At 45.5% G+C, this 24,086-nt stretch overlaps 8 protein-coding genes across 8 annotated transcripts; 2 read left to right on the forward strand and 6 right to left on the reverse strand.

Moving 5' to 3' along the window:
* Nucleotides 1-3,275: 3,275 nt before the first annotated feature.
* On the reverse strand, nucleotides 3,276-4,348 carry HD556DRAFT_205469 (uncharacterized protein). Its single transcript, XM_041309895.1, has 4 exons — nucleotides 4,116-4,348; nucleotides 3,742-4,055; nucleotides 3,497-3,671; nucleotides 3,276-3,428 (listed from the first exon to the last, which is right to left on the reverse strand). The coding sequence occupies exons 1-3, from the start codon at nucleotides 4,190-4,192 to the stop codon at nucleotides 3,514-3,516; spliced, it is 549 nt and encodes a 182-aa protein (XP_041152182.1). The 5' UTR covers nucleotides 4,193-4,348; the 3' UTR covers nucleotides 3,276-3,428; nucleotides 3,497-3,513.
* Nucleotides 4,349-5,648: 1,300 nt separating this feature from the next.
* HD556DRAFT_1462771 (uncharacterized protein) lies at nucleotides 5,649-7,034 on the reverse strand (the record flags this gene model as incomplete). Its single annotated transcript, XM_041308280.1, has 3 exons — nucleotides 5,649-6,445; nucleotides 6,511-6,601; nucleotides 6,654-7,034. The coding sequence occupies 3 exons, from the start codon at nucleotides 7,032-7,034 to the stop codon at nucleotides 5,841-5,843; spliced, it is 1,077 nt and encodes a 358-aa protein (XP_041152183.1). The 3' UTR covers nucleotides 5,649-5,840.
* A 2,486-nt stretch (nucleotides 7,035-9,520) lies between these two features.
* Nucleotides 9,521-10,135, reverse strand: HD556DRAFT_1451502 (uncharacterized protein; the record flags this gene model as incomplete). Its single annotated transcript, XM_041307966.1, has 1 exon — nucleotides 9,521-10,135. One exon carries the CDS (start codon nucleotides 10,133-10,135, stop codon nucleotides 9,521-9,523), a length of 615 nt encoding a protein of 204 aa, XP_041152184.1.
* A 2,362-nt stretch (nucleotides 10,136-12,497) lies between these two features.
* HD556DRAFT_1314873 (uncharacterized protein) lies at nucleotides 12,498-12,830 on the reverse strand (the record flags this gene model as incomplete). The annotated part of the gene is made up of 2 exons (XM_041301026.1): nucleotides 12,498-12,607; nucleotides 12,635-12,830. The coding sequence occupies 2 exons, from the start codon at nucleotides 12,828-12,830 to the stop codon at nucleotides 12,498-12,500; spliced, it is 306 nt and encodes a 101-aa protein (XP_041152185.1).
* Nucleotides 12,831-14,344: 1,514 nt separating this feature from the next.
* On the reverse strand, nucleotides 14,345-16,758 carry HD556DRAFT_1314874 (uncharacterized protein; the record flags this gene model as incomplete). Its single annotated transcript, XM_041301027.1, has 9 exons — nucleotides 14,345-14,364; nucleotides 14,516-15,053; nucleotides 15,105-15,371; nucleotides 15,441-15,571; nucleotides 15,629-15,793; nucleotides 15,848-15,963; nucleotides 16,015-16,143; nucleotides 16,196-16,515; nucleotides 16,582-16,758. The coding sequence occupies 9 exons, from the start codon at nucleotides 16,756-16,758 to the stop codon at nucleotides 14,345-14,347; spliced, it is 1,863 nt and encodes a 620-aa protein (XP_041152186.1).
* A 455-nt stretch (nucleotides 16,759-17,213) lies between these two features.
* On the reverse strand, nucleotides 17,214-18,782 carry HD556DRAFT_1314875 (uncharacterized protein; the record flags this gene model as incomplete). The annotated part of the gene is made up of 6 exons (XM_041301028.1): nucleotides 17,214-17,304; nucleotides 17,335-17,697; nucleotides 17,746-17,879; nucleotides 17,931-18,338; nucleotides 18,390-18,593; nucleotides 18,645-18,782. 6 exons carry the CDS (start codon nucleotides 18,780-18,782, stop codon nucleotides 17,214-17,216), a joined length of 1,338 nt encoding a protein of 445 aa, XP_041152187.1.
* A 396-nt stretch (nucleotides 18,783-19,178) lies between these two features.
* HD556DRAFT_1314876 (uncharacterized protein) lies at nucleotides 19,179-20,374 on the forward strand (the record flags this gene model as incomplete). Its single annotated transcript, XM_041301029.1, has 10 exons — nucleotides 19,179-19,365; nucleotides 19,436-19,445; nucleotides 19,495-19,566; nucleotides 19,616-19,650; nucleotides 19,763-19,822; nucleotides 19,872-19,915; nucleotides 19,937-20,017; nucleotides 20,109-20,223; nucleotides 20,255-20,277; nucleotides 20,327-20,374. The coding sequence occupies 10 exons, from the start codon at nucleotides 19,179-19,181 to the stop codon at nucleotides 20,372-20,374; spliced, it is 675 nt and encodes a 224-aa protein (XP_041152188.1).
* A 2,072-nt stretch (nucleotides 20,375-22,446) lies between these two features.
* HD556DRAFT_1451505 (uncharacterized protein) lies at nucleotides 22,447-23,888 on the forward strand (the record flags this gene model as incomplete). Its single annotated transcript, XM_041307967.1, has 5 exons — nucleotides 22,447-22,583; nucleotides 22,642-22,772; nucleotides 22,829-23,037; nucleotides 23,091-23,261; nucleotides 23,322-23,888. 5 exons carry the CDS (start codon nucleotides 22,447-22,449, stop codon nucleotides 23,886-23,888), a joined length of 1,215 nt encoding a protein of 404 aa, XP_041152189.1.
* Nucleotides 23,889-24,086: the final 198 nt, after the last annotated feature.

Consider the following 24,086-nt stretch of genomic DNA (forward strand, 5'->3'; position numbering starts at 1 on the left):
CTCTGATGACACGAAATATCAAGCCTCGTCATCATGCAAGTTTGACACTGAATTAGCTTACCCCAGGCACATACATATTTATGACGGTGAGCCTTATACCTTGAGTCATTTACAAATATATCCTCACCTGTTTCGCAGTTAGCATGATGGGTACGTGTCTGTATAGATTTCAAGATGATGTATCAAACGTGGAACCGACGGTCTGCTGTCTTTGATGTATTGGAATCAAGCATTTGATTATCCTAGTGGTCGGAAGGTGTATCTACTTTTTCGTATTGGTCAAACTGTACTCATGTGCCGGCAAGCTCGAATTTCTTGTCGTCATTCACTTGAACTAACTATAATAGCGGTCCATGAGGCTCGTAAACTGTAGGACAACCTCAGAACATTTGTGCCTTAAGTTTAAAGCAGAAAACTAAGCCGATCGTCTTTGCAGATCCGTGACACCTTCACTATATCAGCCAGCCAGTTGAATGTCGAGAATTCGTTCTGCATTTGAAGGATTTCATTCATGATACAAGTCTCGTCGATCTAGTTTGTCCCCGAATCTCCACGGTGGCTTGCGAAATTCGACACTCACTATGGAAGTGCTACGTGAACCTTCTCTCTATTTTTTATTCATTTAATGTTTATTCCAGCTGGTGTACAATTTCTGGCTGTATTTCGAGGCTGTCTTCTGCCACTTCTTCATCGTCGAGACGAGGAACGTGCGTGACGCACCTTATTGCTCGTACCTAATCCTTGGTTCACGAAATTCTCCCAGTGCACTCTCGAGGCAACAGCGATAATGACAGTGAGATTTAATTCCCTCAACTTCTTCCTCAGAATTTTCGACCGAAGGCATGGCTCACTCTCATGATGCTGTCGCGCATGCAGGCCTCGCTCCAACAAATTAGCCCTGCATTATCAGAATCACTGTATATGGGTAATGAACAGGAGATCTCGAGAAGCCAGTATAAACCAACAATCCCGTGCGTGCGAATACATATTCTACTCTTCTACTCCCAATGTCATCCGTAACGTGTCCATATACTGATCTGTCCTTCTTTGTGTCAACTTTCAACCCTCCAGGTGTATTGAGGTTTCAATAAGGATAGAACGGCTCTAGAAACCCGTCAATCCTGCTCCACATAATCGCCGGGGCCCACTCACTAATAACATCCCCATCGTCAGAATCCGGGTTGTTGTTCTCTGCAGCACTGACCACTAGGACCTGCGCGAAGGCAACTGACAGGAGTAGAACATAGAAACTGAGTTTGTTGATGTTGAGCACGGTCATGTTAATGATGTTCTTCGCTGAGGTGTAGTGTTTAGGATGCGTGGTTTTAAAGTGAGATCAGGAGTTACACCCTCTAAATACTTTCTAGATGTATTTCAATTGGTCACACTTCACTTCGTGAATGCTCTGATGACGACTGCATGCACAGCAGATGCAGATGACTGGAGCGGACTTACTACGACTATACCAGTACATTGGAATATGCAGTGTGCAGTACCTGACGGTAGCCCACAGCAAGTTCTATTGAGAATTCCCTGGGGAGCATTTAATCGCCATAAGCATAAGTAACACCATCTCTCTTCCACTGCGGGGGATATTAATCTTCGCCAAGCATTCTGCACTGTTTTTCTTGGGTATCAGGAATTTTAATGTAATGATGCTCGCCGATCAAGAGGGCGGTGCGCGATAGCTTGGGTGCATAGCGCTCATGTGCAGTAGTTTGGAAAATGACCCCACCATTTGGTGCCCACATAAAATCATTTAGATCTTCAAATCTGTTTTTCAGACAACAAATGATATCATTCATCACACGCGGATTTTTGATAGTTTATTTTATTTCACAATGTACTAGTAGCTGTATATCAATGCGATGTTGTCAATCTACTAAGCAAAGATAAGATAAGATACGCAAAGACATGATATTGAACTTTGTAGATCTCTGCACCATAAGCTGCATCTGCAACCAATCGGATGCTTCAGGGTGCACACGTGCATCAACTTCAACCCTTCAGCTGTATTTAGGGTTTCAAAAAGGATGGAGCGGGTCTAGAAACTCGTCAATCCTGCTCCACATAGTAATCGCCGGGACCCACTCACACACACTATCCACGTTCTCTGCAGCACTAGTACTGACCACTAGGACCTGTGCGAAGGCAACTGACAGGAGTAGAACATAGAAACTGAGTTTGTTGATGTCATGTTAATGATATTTTTCGCCGAGGTGTGGTGTTTATTAGGATGCGTGGTTTTAAAGTGAGATTGAGAGTTACACCTCTAGTTTAATACCAGTTCATGAGGAAGCATAACAAACAGCCATCGCACTCAAGTATTATTATTACCGTACTAACTGGTTTGGTCAAAAATTATTTGCAAATACATCTTCTACCCCAATGTCATCCGCAACGTGTCCATGTAATGATCAGTCCTTCAATTTCAACCTCCAGCTGTATTTAGGTTTCAAAAAGGATGGTCCGGCCCTAGAAACTCGTCAGTCCAGCCTCACATAATGGCCGGGACCCACCCACCCGCGGCAAAGTCAGTCGCATCATCAGAAGCCAGCGGTGCAGCACTGACCACTAGTATCTGTGTGAAGGAAACTGACAGGAATAGAACATAGAAGCTGAGCTTGTTGATGGTAAGTACGGTCATGTTAATAATATTCTTCGCTGAGGTATGATGTTTAGGATGAAAGTGAGATTGGAAGTTACACCCTCTAAATACTAGTTCATGAGTGCATATAATGAATCATAGCAAACAGCCATCGCCCTTGAGCGCTTGAGCATTGCCTAACTGATTTGGTCAAAAATCATTCTAGATGTATTTCAATCGACCGCACTTCACCTCGTAATGCTCTGATGGCGACTGCATGCGCAGCAGATGACTGGAGTCGACTTACTACGACTAGATCAGTACATTAGCGTATGCAGTGTGCACTACCTGATGGTAGCCCACAGCAGGTTCGATGTAATGGTCCAGTTACATACTTACGGCTCTCTGTTTCCACTGCGAAAAATATTGATCTCCATCAAGCATTTTGCACTGTTTTGCTTGGGCATCAGCAGGTTTGATGTAATGATGCTCGCCGATCAAGAAGGCGATGCGGAATAGCTTGGGTGCATAGCGCTCATGTGAGTAGTTTGGAAAATAGCTTCACCATTTGATGTTCACATAGAATCATTTAGATCTTCAAATCTGTTCGTACCTGATCGTTGGCAGATGTCTCGTTTATGTGCGCTACGCCGCAGGCAAATAAGCTGTTGACATGGAACCCTTCCTGTGCGATCAGCACTCCATAGTAGTTAGCACTCTCACAAAATTCGTACTCGGACACAATGTTTGAATATAATTTTATCTCTCATGCTCATTCCGAGGTTGAACGTTGAACGACCACAATGCATGAAGCAGAATTGAGTGAAATATGTAGTTGAAACTGAAAGTGCCGAAGTCAAGCAAAAATTTCAGCTGCTGTGACGAAGTTTCAATACTGTATAGACTCACTCTGGAAGTGGTTTGACTCATGGGATTGGTCCACATTCGCAAGTACACGAGTAAGATGGCTGATGGCAAGTAGGATTGCGTAAAATTGTAACTAGATGCTTTAACCTGTTGAATAAACCAAATGTTTCGTCTCGATGACCCGAATCCGAGGAAAGTAAAGTTACACAGTGGAGCGCTGGATCATGTAAACAGCGAGAGGTTCAATTATGCTGTCAGCGGATTTCACAGAGCGGCAAAGCACTGACCTGGTTCAATCTCCTTGTAAGCCTTCCACCATTCTATATCGCAGCTACCGCTTGGTTCATCCTCCGAACATCCTAACTCGAAAACAAGAATGTCGTTCATCGCACAAGAAAGTTTTCTGTGCCAGTTCAAGCTGTCTTGCCCTAGCACTATGTTATCAAGTTTTGCGACCCGTGGAAGTCGGACATTGAACGATAGAGTTGAAATGCCAACTGGTGCACTGGCGTTGAGGCGGTTTAAAGCAAGTGCAGTGAGTCGGTCCACAGGCAGAATGGCGAGGTGCAATTCGCAATTTTCCATGCCCCAGTCAATCGCCCTGAATTGAAATATTTCATTCCATCAGTCTATAGAATACAGAAAAGGAAGATAAACCGACAGTTTGTGTAACATGGACTTTGTGATCATCAGGTGAGATTGTGCCAGCACGTATCGTGCGCATCGCAAGACAGTCATTGAAAATATGACTTGGCACAGAACGATCCACCAAGCTGACAGACATGGGGAAATTTGTGAACTCTCTCGGAATAGTAGGAGGCGACGACGTCCGTGCGATCTCGTCGAACCGCATGTATTAGGAAGGACGACGGAGAAGGTAGATATTCTTTCGAGTGATAGTTTGTCTGAGGATACTAATGAGCCTTAGAGAAAGACCAGCGACAGGTTGATGAGCGTGCAGAAGATCACGATGACAAAAGGCCAATGGTGTACAATTCGCGAAATTTTTGCTTTGTGGTCGTCATCATGATTCATGATCACTCTCAAGAGTCAATGACTTCCTGTGGTGTCTGATTCAGTGGTATGTACGGCCTGGAATGTGAGAAAAAGAACATGACGGGGAGAACGGCTTCGACTTGAATTGATCATGATGGCAAGGGTAATTTGAAGAGTGGTAGTGGCCATGCATTGCATGACCACTGGCAGTCGACCGCCTGATCCGATTAGCAGCACTTACGTACAAAATTAGTACGATGGGTATTTCAAACTTTGGAGCTCAAGCCACGACCATCAATTCCATGAATTTATGTTCTAATACGACATCGGACAGCTGCACATTATACATTTGAAGAGACTACGATTTAAATGAACTTGAATGTTGTGCGTACCTGTTGAAATTCGTGTCACACTTTCAACATAAAGTTCCCCTGCTTGCAGGCTGAGCGCTGAGACTCGAGTAGTATGGGCTAACCCTGGCCTATGAAAGAGTGATGGTAAGCAGCAGCAGCTATGCCTCATCTGCCTCTGGGCTATACTCGTATGTCAAATTATGTCGTGTCTTTTGTGCAACTCGAATGCACCGTCAGAACATGTCGCGTCACCGTGACATTGCAGTGTGCGGCACACTACAATGTGTGAGGGTTGCCCCCTACACTAGATAATGGTCACGGAACTACAATGCAACGACTCGGAGATCTCACATCACTTGGAGTGCCTAATATCCTCAAGGCTCGGAGGAATGATCGCATCGCCGCACGTCTCTGATGGTGGCCGCATGAGCTGATGCGCCTAGGGCTTCCCCGGCGGGCCGTAGCAGCAGAGCCGTACATAACAGAAGCAGTTATGAGCTGCTTTTAGTATGCACCACGAGGTCCTCTGATGAAACTCACCTGTATAATTCATGCCATAAGGACCCATCATCCGAGGTTGCTTAAGATACTCGCTGCGTGGCTCGGAGATGATATAGCTGTCATAAAGTTAACTTCGTTATAGAAGGCAAAGGTCAGCAGCTGATGGTGAGGCTGAAAGGCAGTCCATCAATTGCCAATTACTTATCTGCGGAATGATGAGTTTGAGCGCATCAGCTCCATAATGAAGCCGGCCCTTACCCTTACCAGTGTTAGTCAAGACACTGATACGCCATCTTCTATGCGATCAATATTGATCTATTTTCACTATTGAACGTTCGAACGACTACCAGTGCAAGGGTTTGGCTGAATGTCTTATTTTCAAAGTAATCGGCGTAGAGTACAAACAATCTAATCGAATCCTGCCTAAGGTCCATACTACCGTCAAGTATACTAAATCCTAATTTGTGTCAAGATGTATTTACTTCGACCCGGGACACAACTAATATCTCAGTAGGTATCTACTGAGCGACCTTTGCTCATACAGACAATTCCGCTGAATCGCGGTGCTTACTCTTGTAGGTCGTACGTGCCCCCGTGCCAGTGGAACCGGTGAACGTTTTGGAGCTGTCCTGCAAATTGTACCCGAAATCACCCATACGGGTTGTTTGCGCTGAGGGCCTCGAGGTCATGACCTCAGACATGGTATCCTGAGACCAACCCTTTCCTTGCGCGAGTCGGAAAACTATGAGCAACATTGCAATTATCTGTGGCATGTCATAAGCAGCGTGAATGCCTCTCTGTTTAACGGTGCTAACCTGAACCTGAGTCAGCGACACCAGGAAAGTCTCCGAGATGGCATTGTTTAGACCAAAGAGCGTCAGAAATGCCACCGAGAACGTGGAGTAAAGAGCGGCGGATTCAACTATCATCGCAGCAATCGACGTGTATTGAGTGCCGTAGCTAGAGCCAAGAACTTTAGAAATGCGACGACGATATGTGAGTAGACGAAGTACGATAACGATCGTGATGATGATGTTCAGTGCGAGTGAGAGGGTGAGATATGGAATGGTGTAGTCGATGTCAGTCAAGGAGAAATACGAGGTACTGGCGGTTACTTGAAGCAGCCACATTATAGCCATAGCTAACAGATGCGATAGTGAGCGGCGTCCGATACAATCAAATAGATATTGAAAAGAAGCGACTGACCGATGGATGCAGCAAACATCAGACAAGGGAACAACATGATGATCCACATTGGCACCATGCACCCTCTGTAAATTACCATGCAGCGCCAAACCTGAACAGATATATCAGCGATAACATTTTCAACATCGAATACCTCTACTCACGACCAATCCATCTGAAAGAATCATCGTCAGAACACCACAGACGTCCGTAATATTGTCCATAGGAATGCTGAGATTCTCGAATGCGCTCGGACCACCTGGATAATTACGATATTGAATGAATGCAAGTTGCGTGAAGTCGGCCAGCGCTGCCATAAATAGGGTGCTGAGGATAAAAGTTGTGGTGATGTATATGAGGAAAGGCAGGAGTTTCTTGTAGTTCGTGCGGTTCATCTGCCGGAAAAGGAGGTGGAAGCACATGAAGAACAGCGCGACGCCAATGCCATATGCAACGGCGCTGACCACTGTGCCCTGCAACCAGCCTTTCTCTGCGAGAAGCGTTTCAGACGGTTCGTCTGGTGTCCAACTAGAGTTGAGTGACATGATAGATCAGAGAATGAACAGAATAACTTGATGTATTCTTCTGGAGAAGCAATGGCTTGGGGTGGGTTAGAGCGAGTCACGATCATGACGTTAGCACCTCGTTAAATAATACCAAAAGGTATCGTCGTTGGGCTGCTTAAGTGCATGCGGTGAACTTGATACCATGTGGACGAGGTGCAATTGCAAAATCGCAATTATATAATTGAACTGATTATATATATAGAACTGTCGTCTTTTTTCGAACACGGAGTTGTAGGTCCAGCTGGAAGATATGACAGTTCGTCCTGAATTTCGAGTTCAGGACTCGCATCTGGATGGAGACAATAATAAACTAAAGTTTGGAAATGAGGCCTCGTCATTGAGATTTCGCGAGGAACTTACCTCATAGCACAGGACCGATGCCCAATGGCAAGAGAGCGATTAGTGCCCTGAATCCGAAGTAGAATGGCTCTCAGTAACAAGGTGGGAAACAAGTTTGCAACCATCAAAACACCGCCATTTCATCTTGGCCTCTGAGCGGCACATCATTGATCAACACAACCGCAAGATAATTCAGAACGTTCTGGCAACTTGGTCCAAACATTGTCATTTCCAAATGCATCGTGTGTCAAGCATGTCAAGTCTCAGTCGGTTGTCACTTCGCTAAGCGCTCCCCCGACGCGCCCCATACGTCACAGTGTAGTCATCATAAAAAACACAACAACCGTACATCCCATGTGACAGCCAGTAACAGCCAGTACAAGGTGCACAAATTGCTACCATCCCCATAAACACATGACAGACATGTGTCGAGTTTGTCAGTCTCCATATAAGTCCGTGCATGCAGCGAGGTTTTATACATACTATTACTGGCCTTGTTATATTTGTATCACTCGGTAGATCCTTGTTTAGGTGATGAAATTCGATACATGCCACTACAATTGTTGTGACAATTGTGCTTCCTGGCAGTCCCTTGTGCGGGTAATGAACTTATACACATACTCCTACTAGTCTTGTCACCATATTGTGCAATAATTGTAGGCTCTGTTTGATCACGATAATGGCCACATCAAATTGCACTGTAGTAGCTACAGTACACTGGGCTATAGGCAATGAGCACGGAAGTAAAGTAGTAAGTAGAGATACGAATATGCGAAGGGAAAGTACTGAATATGAAAGTGACGATGCAAAGGTAGTCATGTGTATGATGTGAGCCAGCAGAGACAAGGGAAAAAGTGAAAGTGAAAGGCACACAATAACCCATGACAGCGCTAGACAGTATGAGAGCACACGAGAGGGATCAAGAACGTGCGAGAGCATGCAGGGATGGTGCGAGATGGTGCAAAAGGGTGGAGGAAGGTTTCAGAGGATGCGGGGGATGCCGAAGGCTACCAAAGTTAGAAGACAAAAAGAAAAGATAGAACTTACATGTGTACGAGCTTTGGTTAGCTTAGGGAGTGAACAAAACAAGAAATTACCGTAGAGTTGAGTGCGGGAGATGCTAGCTAGCAGGTAAATGTGGGAATAAACTCACTCGAATGACGCAAAAGGGTGCAAGAGATGCAGTGAGGGACGACAAAATGTAAGAGGTGGCAGCGACAGGGCATAAGCTGTCACAGTAGGGCGTGGTAAGCAGCGCAATGCAAGGAAGAGTCTCTGAGTAGTACTACTATTGATATTAAGAGAAAAACATAAAAGGACTTACGAGGGCGACGACAGCTGGTGAGGGAACATTATTAGCTAGAACATAACACTCGCGGCGGGAAAGAGGTAACGGTGTGGGTGGCACTTATGTGAGATAAGTCTTAGAGACGGACGGATCTCGAAGTCGGAACTTCAAGCTCAAGCTTCGAGTTCGGGGTCCTATGAGGTAAATGACTTGGCAAAAATTATAACGTACATGTCAAGTTGCTGTCGGCCGAATTCGTGGTCAAACTGCGGCACATCTTGGATCGGTACATGATGCATGCATATGGATCATAATGGATGAGACCAATCACCATATGTATATAAGACCTATAGCTAGTATATATACATGTGCATGACATATACATGCAATCTTGATGATGCATACTTCTGCACTTCTGTTAATCACTGTACAAGCTTCGCACATTTCATGTACAAGCTTTACATTTCGCCCATATCTGCTATGGCTTGCATACATGCTACGATCCTCCACACTTCTGTTAGTTACTTTACAAGCTTCGTACCCTTCCGGTACAAGTTTTACATCTTACACGTGTCTGTTACTACTTGCATATGTGCTACAATCTCATACAACCATCTACCAGGGTTTGTAAGCCATAAAAGGCAGTAACCAGCCATACACGCGAACTGTTCTTTTGTTGATGTACGGCTGAAGTTACAGGCAAAGTAGATTTAAAAGTTGGAGATGACACATACCAGAATTGGTATAAAACCGTCGAAGATCTCGCCTCGGGTGCTGGTAGTGACGTTCCGGCCCGGCTTGGGCTCAAAGCCCCGGCTTAGGCTTGGCCTGGGGGGGCTTAGGCTTGCCATATTTCAAGCCTAGGCCGTGAGCCCAAGCCAGCCCAAAGCCGTGGCTTGAGCCGTACTAGGCCGCGGCTTGGTGGTATGCAAAATGTCGCTCCAAAGAATGCGTCGATATCAGCAGTTTTGCCTTCCCGAGACAATCCTGGGTTCGCAATAGAGACATCAATGTCGATGAGAACCCCATCTCCATCAACCAACTCGGGGGACTTCTCTGGGGCCTTCTGTTTCTTTCTACGAGGCTTAGGGTTGGTACGAGCATTCTCGTGGACTGAGTCGTGGTCTTCGTCGACAGATTCATCTTCGATGTCGACAAAGGCATCATCAGGATGCAAGCGTTTGTTGGATGAGGGAATAGGTGAGGGTGGGGGAGGCACGTTGGACGAGGAAATAGCTGTGGGTGGGGGAGGCACGGGCTTGGGTTGGGCAGAAACCTCCAAAGCACGCTTGGCTGCCTCCGCGGCACGGAATTCATTGATGGCTTTGGTTTGGGATGGAAGGGCGGCCTTCTCCGAGTGTTGGAGGAGAGCAGCAGTGGGTTTGATCCTGCGTATGGGACGAGAATGCACGATAGGTTCATCTTCACTATCTGTGTGGACTGTGCTGGTCATTGCAGGCTGCTAGGTAGATACAACACATATACACGTACCACATATAAAAAATCGAACGTGGTTCAAAAACAGATTAAGTTTGCGAAGGCAGCGAAGTTGAAGCGCCAGGCAAGACTGTAAAGGCGCATGGATTGCTGAATGTTTGCTTTTCAAGACCGGGGTAAATATCAGCGAGCTTTAATAACATGACAACGGCGACTCACTGTGATCTCATTCTGACATACCTCATGGTATGATTGACTGAGAAGCTGATACCGATCGCAAGATGGCAACATAAACATAAACAGAAACTTACATACCGAAATAGATAGTGCACTGCTAAGCCACGGCTTGGGCCGGCGGCTTAGGCTTCGCAAAATTGAAGCCTGGGCCAAAGCCCTGGTCAGGCCGTGTCCTGGGCCTGGGCTGGGCCTGGCTCAATCAGGCCCGGCTTGGCCTGGCCCGGGGCTTGAAGCCGAGCCGGAACATCACTAGGTGCTGGGGTGCATCACCTGGACAACCATGTTGCCCACCTTGGCGTGCGGAATGAACTCTTCTGCCAGTGCGTCACTCCTGGGGGCGATTTTAGGGGCGCACTACGCAAGCCACAAACACACCTTGTCCTTACCGGTGAAGCCATGTCCATGGCACTGGGAACAAAGTACTGGTCAGCTGCTGAAGGCTCTGCCGGCGGATATGAGGGAGACAATCGAGGGGCACGAGAAAGAGGGAACAACAGATAGCCCTGAATGATGGGGATCTTCTATGAAAAGGACATTTGCAATACCCCTGGCCGAAGGTGATGGAGATGTCTTTTGCAGCCATACAATGTCCTACCGTGTATCATATGATGTAGGTTATCTCGACGTACCTTTTTGATATGTACTAATCATGGTTACCAGGATTGGACCGTCAGAGTTCACCATTACAAGAACGCTGAAGTTATGGTCATGTCTGGGATTCACACAATTACAACTCCTGATCTCCTCACCAACTCCGTCACGACGAAGGGCATGACATCTACGTCAATCCTTTCTTCCACAGAATCCAGCATGTCACGGTCAAGTGGGCGCAGTTCTCCCAGCACTATATGCCATTCTTGGAGGACCAGACGAGATACTTTCAAGTGGTTGCTAAGTGACGTAGCCTTGAATGATTAACCCTTGAAATAGGGACATTCAAAGTTGGGGACGCTGAGGTCGCCCATGCCTATACCCCTTCGTATACAACGCTGTAGAAACAACAATACTGAGTGGGGCTATACGAAGATGGCTCCAAACTGATATATTTTTGTTGTGGTCTTTGCACTGCCTAGTCTGCTATACTTGAGACGACAAGTGCGTTCGACCCAGGGGTCTGCGGTCTGGGAATAGTCTTGGGGGTAAGTGAGTGATGTGGAGTCAATAGTCCGAGCGCGGGAAACAATGTCCGAAGGTATAATTACGATGTCCGATGCAAAAGCGTCGGGTCCGATGTTTTCGGGGTTTCGGGGTATTGGGTTCTGGTTCGGGGTGTCGGAAACTAATAGTAACGCTATAGCAAGCGTCGGAAGAGCGAGCGGTGTGCGCGATAATAACAATGACTGATACGGATAATGAAAGAGCGATGATATTCGCAATATCAACTAAGAACTACGAATTATCGGGTTTGACCACTAAGCGTCGGGGAACTGCTCCCCTCTACTTGGATAATGAATAATGCTCGAGGTCAGTCCAATATATATGTAAGTACGTAGAAATGCGGAACCCATAGGCGAAAGTAGCGGCGGAGTATTTCGGATCCGAAGTACATGTAAATAAACATGAGGCGCTGCGGACTATGGGAAAACATGTAATAGCGCTGGCTATGACGTGAGCAATGTGCAAAATAATGAACTACACACCTAGTGGGGCTAGCAAGACAGGACGGGACACGGATAGGACAAGTGCGCGGGAAAACATCGGGTCCGATGCGGCCTAAACGTCGGGTTGGCGGGTTAGCGTCGGATAACATCGGGAAGTGATTAGCATGTGACGGGTATTTGACATGTACTGTAAAATAGCTCGATACGAGCCCAGCGCCAGCTCGTGTCCTACAACGCATCCTACCTAAAACGTAGTTTGCGCATTACCTGATATTGAACACACACTAATTCATTCCAACTCACCAGTTGCCCCGCGTAGCGTGGCATGGAGCGTGAGTTGTTGAAGTTTGAAACAAGAAAAAACTGTAGTGATCATCCTTGCAGACTTACGGCACCTTCACTATCCCGACCGGAGAATTCCTTCTGCACTTGAAGGGTTTTGCATATGATACAAATATTGTTGTCCCCGAATCTCTACGGTGGCTCGCGAAATTCGAGGTCTAGTCTGCAATAGAAATCCTATATGAGCTCATTTAATTTTTATCTCAGGCGGTGTACATTTTCTAACTGTCTTTCAAAGCTGTCTTCTGCTACTGCAATGTGCCCATGTACTGATCTGTCCTTCTTTGCGCCAACTTCTAACCCTCCAGCTGTATTTAGGTTTTAATAAGGCATACCGATCATTCTCGCTAGAAGCCCGTCCGCTAGAAGCCCGTCAGTCGTGCTCCACATAATCGCCGGGACCCACCCACATAATTCATCCACATCGTCAGAAGCCAGGTAGTTGTCCTCTGCAGCACTGACCACTAGGATCTGTGCGAAGGCAACTGACAGGAGTAGAAGATAGAAACTGAGTTTGCTGATGTTAAGCATGATCATGTCAATTATGTTCTTTGCTAAGGTATAGTGTTTAGGATGAGTTGTTTTGAAAGAAAGATTGGGAGTTACACCGTTTAAATACCAGTTCATGGGTGCATATAAGCATAACACACAGCCATCTGCGCACTCGAGCATTATCCAATTGACTTGGTCAAAATCATTCTTAGATGTGTTTTAATTAGTTGCATTTCATCTCGTGAATGTGCTGATGGGCCATGGCGACTGCATGCACAGCAGATGAGTGGAGTCGACTTACTACGACTAGACCAGTACATTAATATTGGCATATGCAGTGGCACTATTACTGATGGTAGCTAACAGCAAGTTCCATCTAACTTATTATGGTGCTCCAGCTTTTGGGGTTCAAATCTCCGGGGACCGGTTTTGCTGATGACTTATGCGCCATAAGCAACAGCATTTATTTCTGCTTTCACTGCGGAAAGTAAAAATCTCCGCTAAGCATTCTGCACTGTGTTGCTTAGGTATCAGGAGTTTTGATGTAAATGCTCGCCGCTCATGAGGGCAACTTGAAGCGCTCATGAGTCATGTGACATGCACGATTCAGAAGCCTCCGGGAGGAAAATTAGCTGTTGACTTCCGAAGTTCCTGTGCAATCCACATACTTCAGTCAATTTCCCATGTAGAACCAGTGCCCCGGATGTGCCAAAACCCTGTAGAATCATGGCCAGCCAGTCCCCGGCTGGTCTATGTAGAATACATGCTGGCCGGCCTTGTATAGTAGTAGTCCACATGTATAATACACTACCATACTATTGTAAAAGCATGACCAGCCAGTAGATGTAAGACAACTGCCGGCTGTAGGTATACCAATATCAAGGCTTGCTGGTGTATTAGGATGCTGACTGTTTCACATCTATATTTGTAACTGGCCAGCCTTTCTTCTACATAGGCAGACGTGGGGTGGCCCAATATGTGGGATTAAGATTATACTGGCCAACCATATCTCTACCTCAGTAGAAACCAGGCTGGCCAGTATGTAGGTCTTAATCTAGCAAACCGGCCGCCCTGCATCTACCTATGTATGGGTAAGGCTAGCCAGTTTGTATGTTTTGAACTAGCATACCGGCCGTCCTGCATTTACTTATGTAGGGGCCAGGCTGGCCTGTTTGCAGGTATTAAACTAGCATACCGGCTGTCCTGCATTTACCTATGTAGGAGCCAGGCTGGCCTGTTTGCAGGTATTAAACTAGCATACCGGCCGTCCTGCATTTACCTATGTAGGAGCCAGGCTGGCCTGTTTGCAGGTATTAAACTAGCATACCGGCTGTCCTGCATTTACCTATGTAGGAGCCAGGCTGGCCTGTTTGCAGGTATTAAACTAGCATACCGGCCGTCCTGCATTTACTTATGTAGGAGCCAGGCTGGCCTGTTTGCAGGTATTAAACTAGCATACCGGCCGTCCTGCATTTACCTATGTAGGAGTCAGGCTGGCCAATATATATGTACATAGAGCGAGGAAAGCCAGTTTATACTCAAGTCATAACTTATCACCAGGCAGTGCGAGAGTCTAGACAAGCATATGTAATTACTGTACAAGATTGACTAGCAATGAAGACAATGGAGGATACAAGATCATATCTTCTGGGATCTCTTAGAGGGTTGCCTCGCCCTACCTGATCTACGAACCACAGGCTCAGTCCTAGGCTTCTTGGACTTACTTGATGAAGCATGGTTAATTTTTCTCTTCCTCCCTTTCTGCACCACCTCTTCAACCTCCTGCTCCTGCTGTTCTTCTCCCCCAACTACATTCTCCTCTGACTCAACATCCTTCTCCTCAACCTCATGCCTTTCCTTCTCTACCACCATCCTCATCTCCTCATCCTCAACCTCGTCACTGAGTCCCTCTTTGTTCAGCCTCTCAATCTGACCAACAACTGAGAATAAGACTTCCCGGACAGCCTCATCCAGAGCGACCAAGAACTGTAGATCAATAGCAGAATGAGGTAGGTAGAAAGGGGTATTGGGATCAGCCTCGTCTTCCTCATACTCTATCACACGCTTAGACTCCCTATAGAGGAGCCCAATTCCTAGTATTACTGGCATTGCCGATGATGGCCCTGAGATTGGACAGGTCTGTAGCTTGTTTAAGCTGGCCATCAATGTCGCATATGAGGTGTGAATGTCCTCGGAAAGATAATTTTCGCTCCAAGACCAGTCAGCCCAGGTAGGCAAATCTTGGTGTCGCTCTGAAATTGGCTGTTGGACATATAAGCCATAAAATTGAAAACAGCACCAAGTGACACTAACATTCTGTTTGGCTAATATTGCCAGGTCCCTAGTGGCGTCCACAAGCTCCAAGTAGTTTTCATTCTTGCTAAGGGTTTCTAAAAATGTGTATCGGTCATTGATGGCAACATCATCTGGTGTTGTCTCATGAGCGGCCGGCTGTGTTGTACGTTCTGTGAAATGAGAGGCAAATGGAGCCGGCCGGCCTTGATCTTCTTCATCTAAGTCTAGGGTGCTCACTACTTTCGTCTTGGACTTCCCAGTGACCCGAATATCAGCATCCTTGGCCTTAATAAAGACAACTAGCTTCTGATTTGTAGCAGAACATCGTTCCCAATGCATCCATAGACGATTTACCTCCTCTGTCTTCATATGAGAAGGGTCTTTGACCACAAATCCTGTGGGAACTGAACCAGGTTCCAAATAATTGGACGGGCTGGCAGTTATCACGCCCCAAGGTACAGGTCTAGAGCCACCTGTGCAGACTTCTACAAACCATTGAGTCAATCAAATGTCATGCACATATTGAAGATGTTAGATCTTACTGTATGAAGTATGAAAGATACTTCTAATCAATTCGTGTTGGCCCTTGAGGCCAATACCATCACGAAGAGGAAGTTTTGCATACCCCTCATCATCTACTATGATTTCAGGTAAGACAGGTCCATCCTCACAGTCTGAAGCCGCATGGTCTGAATCCTCTGAAGGGTCTATCAATTTAATAGTCAGTGAGCATGATATTTAAAATCAAATGAAACACGTACAAAATTCAGTCTTAGACCATTCTCCAAAGGATTCAAATCCATTTGCAGCCCACTCCTTGATACCACTCGAGCTCACAGAAAATTTTTTCTTGGCATTCTGAGGTGTAGTTTCGTGTCTATAGTAGTTTAGTTAGTCTTGAGATTTCCATGTTGATTTGATGACTTACAGACTGACGGACAATGTCTGACTAGCTTTTTTCTTATGACTAACAAGCATTACTATGCGACAACCCATGGTGCGCCGAATTTGCTCTGCAAAATCTTCCAGAGTTTTCTTGAGGTTATTCTTACGATATCTCAAGCCAAAGTGTTAGACTGGAATAACTGTAGATTTGAAGTAAAACTTACATTGCCTGAGTTTCTTCTGGTGCCCCCTCCTCATTCCATTTCTTCATGGCAAACTTGACCTCCTGCTGTTGTGAAGGTGTCATGTTGTTGAACCACTCCCTGGCATTCCCAGTGCGGTACTTGATTGAATACTCCAAGCCTTTACTCTGTTGTTGGGCCTTGTCATATGAGTCGATCTCCTGCTTAAATAATTTCTGTGCTACATCCCACTCAGACAGGGGTTTCTTATAGAAAGATGGTTCTCTTGGGCGACTCGCTGCCTCACGTTCGTCTGCCTCTTCCTTGTCTTTGAGACTTTTGGCATAGTATTCTTTTATTGCCTGTAGGTAACATTTATGTATATCATCAGACAACTAAATACATGTACAGTATAAGAATTTTGTGACCTTTTTCAAGGAAGTAGGCAAGGCAATGGGTTCCTCTTGCTCATCTTGAGCAGCTAGTATGGCCCTCCGAATCTTCCTCACCACAGGCTTTCCAACAGATGAGGAACCTGCAGCAAAAATGGCCTTAGAGTGAAGGTCGAGAATTGGCTTAAAGGCAATAGACCAGTCGGTAGACATCGTAATTGATTCAAGATAAAAATTGCAGGTAGGCTGGTACAGGCGGTAGGAGGGTGGCTAGCCGAAATTAATTTGAACACCCATGTTTATCAACAATAACGTGTGACTTATGAAAAGTCACACGTTATTGTTGATAAACATGGGTGTTCAAATTAATTTCGGCTAGCCACCCTCCTACCGCCTGTACCAGCCTACCTGCAATTTTTATCTTGAATCAATTATCAAATTGGATATATTGAGACAGTCAAATTCACATCAAGTAACAAGATTAAAGGCACATTATACTTCCATTGAGTGGAGTTAGACAGTGTAGATAATAGACAAATTCACATCAGGTAAAAAGATCCAAAACACGTTATACTTCCATTGAGCGGTGAGGGTATCTAATCAAGTAAGATGAAGAAAAATGAAACATGAAGGGATGTACGAAAAAGCTAAGACAAAATAATTGTATCCTAATCCTCATCCTCATCAGGGACACTAGGCATGGGCCTCAAGACAACCGAAATCCAGCAGGAGCCAGGTCTTTTGCCTGGCAAAAGGATCCTGGAATGAGGTGGTTGTGAGAATACATACTTTTTCCTACATTGGCCATTCTTGCATTCAAAGATGTAATCTTTGTGCTTGTTGACAGAACACCAGGCGTTACTCCACCCACACTGTGGGCACTGGACCGGCAGGTACTGACCCCAGGGGCGAAGTTGGGAATGCGTCCAGGCGAACTTGGTAACGGCCAACGAACCTGAGTTGTCAGGCATCAGCAAGAACACGTCAGTGTGGCGCCCAAGTTTGTAGGACTGGCCCAACATGTCAGGGAAGACGATGTGAATGGGCAAACACTCGATGATGACCAGCTCCGCGAATGCGAGCAAAAGGTGGGTGGCGAAACTCGGCTGAAAACGAACAGCATTAAAGCCAATAGTGGCTGTGATGCGATGACTGTTAGGGTTAGTTAGTATTTGCAAAGATAAGATCAAATGGACTTACTCTATGACCGCCTGTTGCAAGCCTGAAAAGGAAGTGACGTTGTTGATGAGCGCGCCACACGAAAACAGCCATAAGTATGATTCCGCGGCACCATGAATCAGGGGATGCCAAGGTGAAAGCAGAACATCGAGAACCTTTGGTGTCAAATGAGCAAATACAATGTTAGTCAAAAAAATGCCACTTACAGAGTGAACGCGTGCCGAAACGTATGACTTCTTGTTGCCCTCGTACCCAATAAATGGATCTCCATGCTCGTTGTCGGTGTGGTTAGTGATGGCGACGACGACACGAGCCCAGTTGGAGCTCATCAGCGACTGGATGATGGCAGTCGCCTGCAACCGGTACTCGTCGATCTTTGAGGCATTGCCGATGTCGAACACGATGGACCGAAATTCAAACCCTCCGCTGGGGAAGTATGGCCGAAGGAATTCGGAGGCCAGTTCGAAACAGCCGCCGGTGACGTCGTGGTCGACGAGGACGAGATGGAGCATGAGCGTGGGTGCCGAAGACAGTTGGGAATGGAGTGAAACCTCCAACGTAGCACGAATTTGGAGGAATGAAGGAAGGAGCGGTTGCCCCTTCCTGTAAAAACCCTATAAAATGAAGTGAATGTTAGTTAGCATGAAATAAACGAAAAAACTTACAAAATAGGGCGACTGAGATGCGCGCCCGTGTCGTTCCATGCCAACATGGCAAGATATGCAGACGAACGTGACGTCATCGGCCTGCACCGCGTGTGCACTGGCAGGCGGGATGTTCATGCAGTTTGAACACATCACCCGCGGACAGGTGCTGCAGAGGAAGAGGCAATCTTCCCCTACAGAACCGTCTCTGCAGATGAGACAAAACTGCAAATAAAGACGCGTGTTAGTGCAAATAGTAGGTAACTAATCACTTACCTCGTTGTGTTCAGACGGCTCTCTCACATTCAGCTCACCCGGCGCAGTGACCGCTCCAGTAGATGCCGGCAACGACAAGGCAATTCGTGGCGCGGTGCCACCGGTGGACTTCTTGCAGGTTTGTTTAGACTTCACCATGGTGAAGAGAGACTATTATAGATATATTCAAATTAGTAGATGACACGGCAAATAGCACTTACAGTTATGTAGTTCAAACAGATGCAAAGAGAGGAGAGCGCCGGCTGAATGTACTTAGAAAGAAATGAACAAGTTTGAACGTTGGTTGATTGTGACAAACAGATCCAAATAGTCACGTGATTATCAACAATGAACTCAACAGCGTCATAATATTGGCTAATCCACAATTCAACGCGTCGCGTGTCAAAAATCCACTCAACACGCGCCGGCACGTGTTGAGTGGATTTTTGACACGCGACGCGTTGAATTGTGGATTAGCCAATATTATGACGCTGTTGAGTTCATTGTTGATAATCACGTGACTATTTACAAACAATAACAAACTGACACGTGAATATGAACAACAACAATCAGTTCTCACGGTTCAATCTCTTCTTTCGTCTTACCTTCATCATTCTCCTTCATCCTTTATTTCTGCCAGTGCCGTTACTTCAGGGCGACTTCCGGTGTACTCCTTTGGGTTCTTGCAGACTGCAGCTGCAAGAATTCAAAGGTACTACCCTACAGTCGCCCTTCAAACATAGTAAGTTCAACTTTGGTGGTGCGCCTACTTACTAACTGTTTTCATTTACATATACTCTCTTTCCCTTGAGGTTTCTCAAGGTAAGTACTTAATTGCTCACACCCGCTTGCTAATGTCTGTTGTACTTAGGATTTTGGAGACTTTGGATGGCGCAGTGACAGCCACTCCTCCCTTTGAGCGCCCTCCTGGCAGTTCCCTAACGTAAGTCCTTCTTTTCCCGTGTCTGCTTGCTAACGTTTGTTCTATTTAGGATTATACTTACGAATTTCGGGACTTTGGATGGCAGTTAGAGCCACTCCTCCCTTTGAGCGCCCTCCAGTTCCCAACGTAAGTCCTTCTTTTCCCGCGTCCGCTTGCTAACGTTTGTTCTATTTAGTATTATACTTACGAATTTCAGGACTTTGGATGGCGCAGTTAGAGCCACTCCTCCCTTTGAGCGCCTTCCAGTTCCTTAAACGTAAGTCCTTCTTCTCTCGCATCCGTTTGCTAATGTCTGTTCTATTTAGTATTCTGCTTATTGGAACTGGGGGTTGCGCAGTGCATGCCACTTGTCAGTGGCTCCTGCTTATAGGAACTGGGGGTTGCGCAGTGCATGCCACTTGTCAGTGGCTCCTGCTTCTTGAAATTGGCGGTAGCGCAGTGCATGCCACTTGTTAGTGGCTCCTGCTTATTGGGACTGGGGCTCAGCGCAGTGCATGCCACTTGTCAGTGGCTCCTGCTTCTTGGAATTGGCGGTATTGCAGTGCATGCCACTTGTTAGTGGCTCCTGCTTATTGGGACTGGGGCTCAGCGCAGTGCATGCCACTTGTCAGTGGCTCCTGCTTCTTGGAATTGGCGGTATCGCAGTGCATGCCACTTGTCAGTGGCTCCTGCTCCGACTTTTTAATAGCCTGCTCCAACTTTTTAATGGTGGTAAGCGCTCAATTCCTGATGACCTTAACTGATCTGTTTTGTTCTCTAGACTGCTGAACCTGCCGGTACTTTTGTGTGGCAAGTGCTCTCTAGTTAAGTGTTAATCTTGTTTTAAATTTCGGTCTAACGTTTCTACAGGACAAATTTGTATTGTATTATATATCTATTTGCTACATACATTTTCACCTGGAGTGTTGAGGCTTTGGTGAGGAGGGCCCCCTCATTGAAGTCTCGCCTCCCCTTTTGTATTTGTTACTTTATTTGTTTGCTTACTTGTAGTAAAATTTATTGTCACTCGTACTTTGTATTTGAAAATGTATGTTGATGGATGCACTTTATTTGCTGCCGGCTGAAAAGGTCACGTGACCGTGTGTATATTAGCAAAGAGCCTTATTAAGAAAGCAAGCGCAAAAGCACAGTAGTGTATAATAATCAAACGCTGCACAGACCAAAGCAACTATTATCTACTACATGTCTTAGATAGATAATGTGTTATGTAGATCTCAATTCTGCCTTGATGCGGCTCACCATTGACATGCTGAAGGACACTATCATTGATTATTGTCTGCCAGTCAAAATATACTATTGGCATAGGCAGATGGTGGCAGAACACTAGGACAAGTAGCCATGACGCCATATGATACAAACTTCCCTTCCCGGTCAGAAGGTTGATTCTTCTTTGAAATTGCCTTCTGACCACAGAGGGGAGTCATCATATGGCGTCATTGTCACCATCTGCCTGGGCTGCTAGCATATTTTGGACTGACGGACATTCTCAATACCCTACAGGCCGCTTAGAGGCTAGCCCGCCCTCAAAACTGTTCGTGTTAAGAGTTCTGCCTCAGAGGTAATACTTAGTTAGCTACACCTATACTGTAGGGTATTGAGAATGTTTTCTTCGGTTAACAAAGAAAACATTTTCAATACCCTACAGTATAGGTGTAGCTAACTAAGTATTACCTCTGAGGCAAAACTCTTAACACGAACAGTTTTGAGGGCGGGCTAGCCAGTATATGCCTCAGAGGTAACCTCAGAGGTATCTCCAAACTGTTCGTGTTAAGAGTTCTGCCTCAGAGGTAATACTTCGTTAGCTACACCTATACTGTAGGGTATTGAAAATGTTTTCTTTGTTAACCGAAGAAAACATTCTCAATACCCTGCAGTATAGGTGTAGCCAACTTACCTCTGAGGCAGAACTCTTAACACGAACAGTTTTGAGGGCGGGCTAGCCTCTAAGTGGCCTGCAGGGTTTCTCAATACCCTGCAGTATAGGTGTAGCTAACTTACCTCTGAGGCATATACTGTAGGGTATTGAAGATGTTTTCTTTGTTAACCGAAGAAAACATTCTCAATACCCTACAGGCCACTTAGAGGCTAGCCCGCCCTCAAAACTGTTCGTGTTAAGAGTTCTGCCTCAGAGGTAAGTTGGCTACACCTATACTGCAGGGTATTGAGAATGTTTTCTTCGGTTAACAAAGAAAACATTTTCAATACCCTACAGTATAGGTGTAGCTAACGAAGTATTACCTCTGAGGCAGAACTCTTAACACGAACAGTTTTGAGGGCGGGCTAGCCAGTATATGCCTCAGAGGTAACCTCAGAGGTATCTCCCCTCCATGGTCAGAAGGGAAGAGTCAGCCTTCTGATGGTGCAGGGCAGTTTGTATCATATGGCGTCATTGCTACTTGTCCTGGTATCCTCCGGATGCCAATTTACTATTATACACTACTGTTTTTGTGATTGCATTCTTAATAAGTGAGTCCTTGCTGTCTCTCAAGGCGTTGAACTCCAGCTGGAAGTGTCTCCTGTTATTTGAGACAGGGATCCCACAGTGTAGTCCCAGATTCAGAATATCATTCATTCTTCTGTGGTAGTCTGCCAATATTAGTCTTCACTCTTCCAGCATCTGAGCGAGTTATTACAGTACTAATTATGTCACAATCTGGGCAAGACTTCATTTAATCAGTCTTCCATCAGTAGATTCCATTCATATATCCAAATTTGATCGCGGGACAATTTTTTCGGAAACTTCATTTAATCAGTCTTCCATCAGTAGATTCCATTCATATATCCAAATTTGATCGTGGGACAATTTTTTCGGAATCATTTCATATAAGTTAAATTGAGTCTTGATCCGAACGAGCTGGTTGAAAATTTTCCTTGCTCACCATGGACCAACAAATGAGTCAATCAATCAAGCTGAGAGCAGCTCTGACCACAAGGATCAAGGAAATTATGGGAAAATCATCAGCAACAGGGATCTTCAGAGGGGGGATATTGCAAACTCACCTTCTACACAAAGCAAGGTGAGAGGTTATATTTAGGGCCTTATTTGATCCGCTCTATTAAATGGTCTCACTTAAGATTAAGAATTGGACATGAGCTAGACAGTTGCTTAGCAACACGTGATGTCAACTTCCATGCTTCTGCGTCAATCTCAGAATATGAGATCAATCGAGCTGCACTGACAGTTGCCCATGCAATGGTAAATCCTTGTGAGTTGTTTCACTCTGCAAGATATCACCTGGTTTTAAATTCACATCATTTGCAGATTATGTGGATTGGGATGTTGACAGATTTGCCGAAATGGCCAAAGTCTCTACACCTAAATCTGATGGTCCCCTCGCTAATACCAATCAGCTACCAAAGTACTTTTCTGCAGCTATGATCGGTAAAATTTCAGCACCAGCTACTATTGTGGACAGGCAAGGTAAAATTTTAACAATTTACTTGCCAAATATTCTGTCTTCTTCTCGGGTTGTATGTTCATTCTTCCTTGGGAATTCCCCTCATCAATTGATAAATTAAATTAGGAATATGTGAACTCAGCCACTAAGGGTTTACAGACTTTACTTCTTGAAACAATTACGTCCTCCACCCAACAGTCTTGGCGATCTCAAGGCTTTGTTGTCCCAGAGGGGGGTGGAGAATTTGGAGCAGGCAGAGTCACAGTATCACCAGCATATTTTATGCAAAGACACGAGGTATAGGCCAAATTTAGTGGTTGTTTAGCTACTTTTGACTTTGTTTGATTTCATTTGCAGAGACTGGAAGACCCAATGGTTACCTCGGCTTCCTATAAGTCTGTGGAAGTCCAAGAGTGGCTAGCTGCTTTATCAGCTACTGAATCTTTCTGGAATGCCATTACCGCTGTATCGGTTCCAGATCTATTCGAAGCAGGCACCTTGGCAATCACTCGTATTATTGAGGAACTTCAAGGTTCTGATAGAACATCACCACCCATCTGTGATTGGCCCTCGATCTTCTCAGGATTGGAAATAATTGCAAATCGTACAACTTTATCACACAGAGATTCTGGTGGCACACCTTCTCTTTTTGATCTTCTGATTAGTTTAGGCAGTGGCCATGAGGCTAAGTTGACATTAGCAGATGTTGGGGCCGAACTGGATTATTACCCTGGGACAATGGTCTTCATTTCCGGGAAGGTTTTACAACATTCTATTGGTCCATGGGGTCCGGGAGAAAGGCTCGTTATTGCCCATTTTATGAGGGATAAAATCCACTCTAGATGCGGGGTATCCAGACCCCCCTTTCCAACACAGGCCTATTTTTTGCAGATGGTGGGGCAGCAGGATAGTTATTTGTTGTGACAAGTAGATGATAAGAAAGGAGTGGTTCTTGGAGGAGGAGGGGTGGAATGGGACAAATCAAGTGTTTGACAGTATACCTACTAGATTAGTTGATGTGATCTAGTGATTCCTATGAATGGTTTCAACTATCAAAAATAGAATGTTGATAATATCAATTTTTCCCCCCACACGTAACCCTATGTCTCCCAAGAAAAAAAC

The sequence above is a fragment of the Suillus plorans genome (genome assembly GCF_016647745.1).
Source record: "Suillus plorans strain S12 chromosome Unknown HD556scaffold_132, whole genome shotgun sequence".
Classification (NCBI taxonomy): Eukaryota; Fungi; Basidiomycota; class Agaricomycetes; order Boletales; family Suillaceae; genus Suillus; species Suillus plorans.

Bases quoted from the DNA above. Each gene is read 5' to 3' on its own strand.
- HD556DRAFT_205469 (XM_041309895.1), bottom strand. From the start codon at position 4,192: ATGACTGTCTTGCGATGCGCACGATACGTGCTGGCACAATCTCACCTG. The intron at 4,056-4,115 runs GTCGGTTTATCT...ATTTCAATTCAG, and splicing joins AAGTCCATGTTACACAAACT to GGCGATTGACTGGGGCATGG. The intron at 3,672-3,741 runs GTCAGTGCTTTG...TACATGATCCAG, and splicing joins TTACAAGGAGATTGAACCAG to CGCTCCACTGTGTAACTTTA.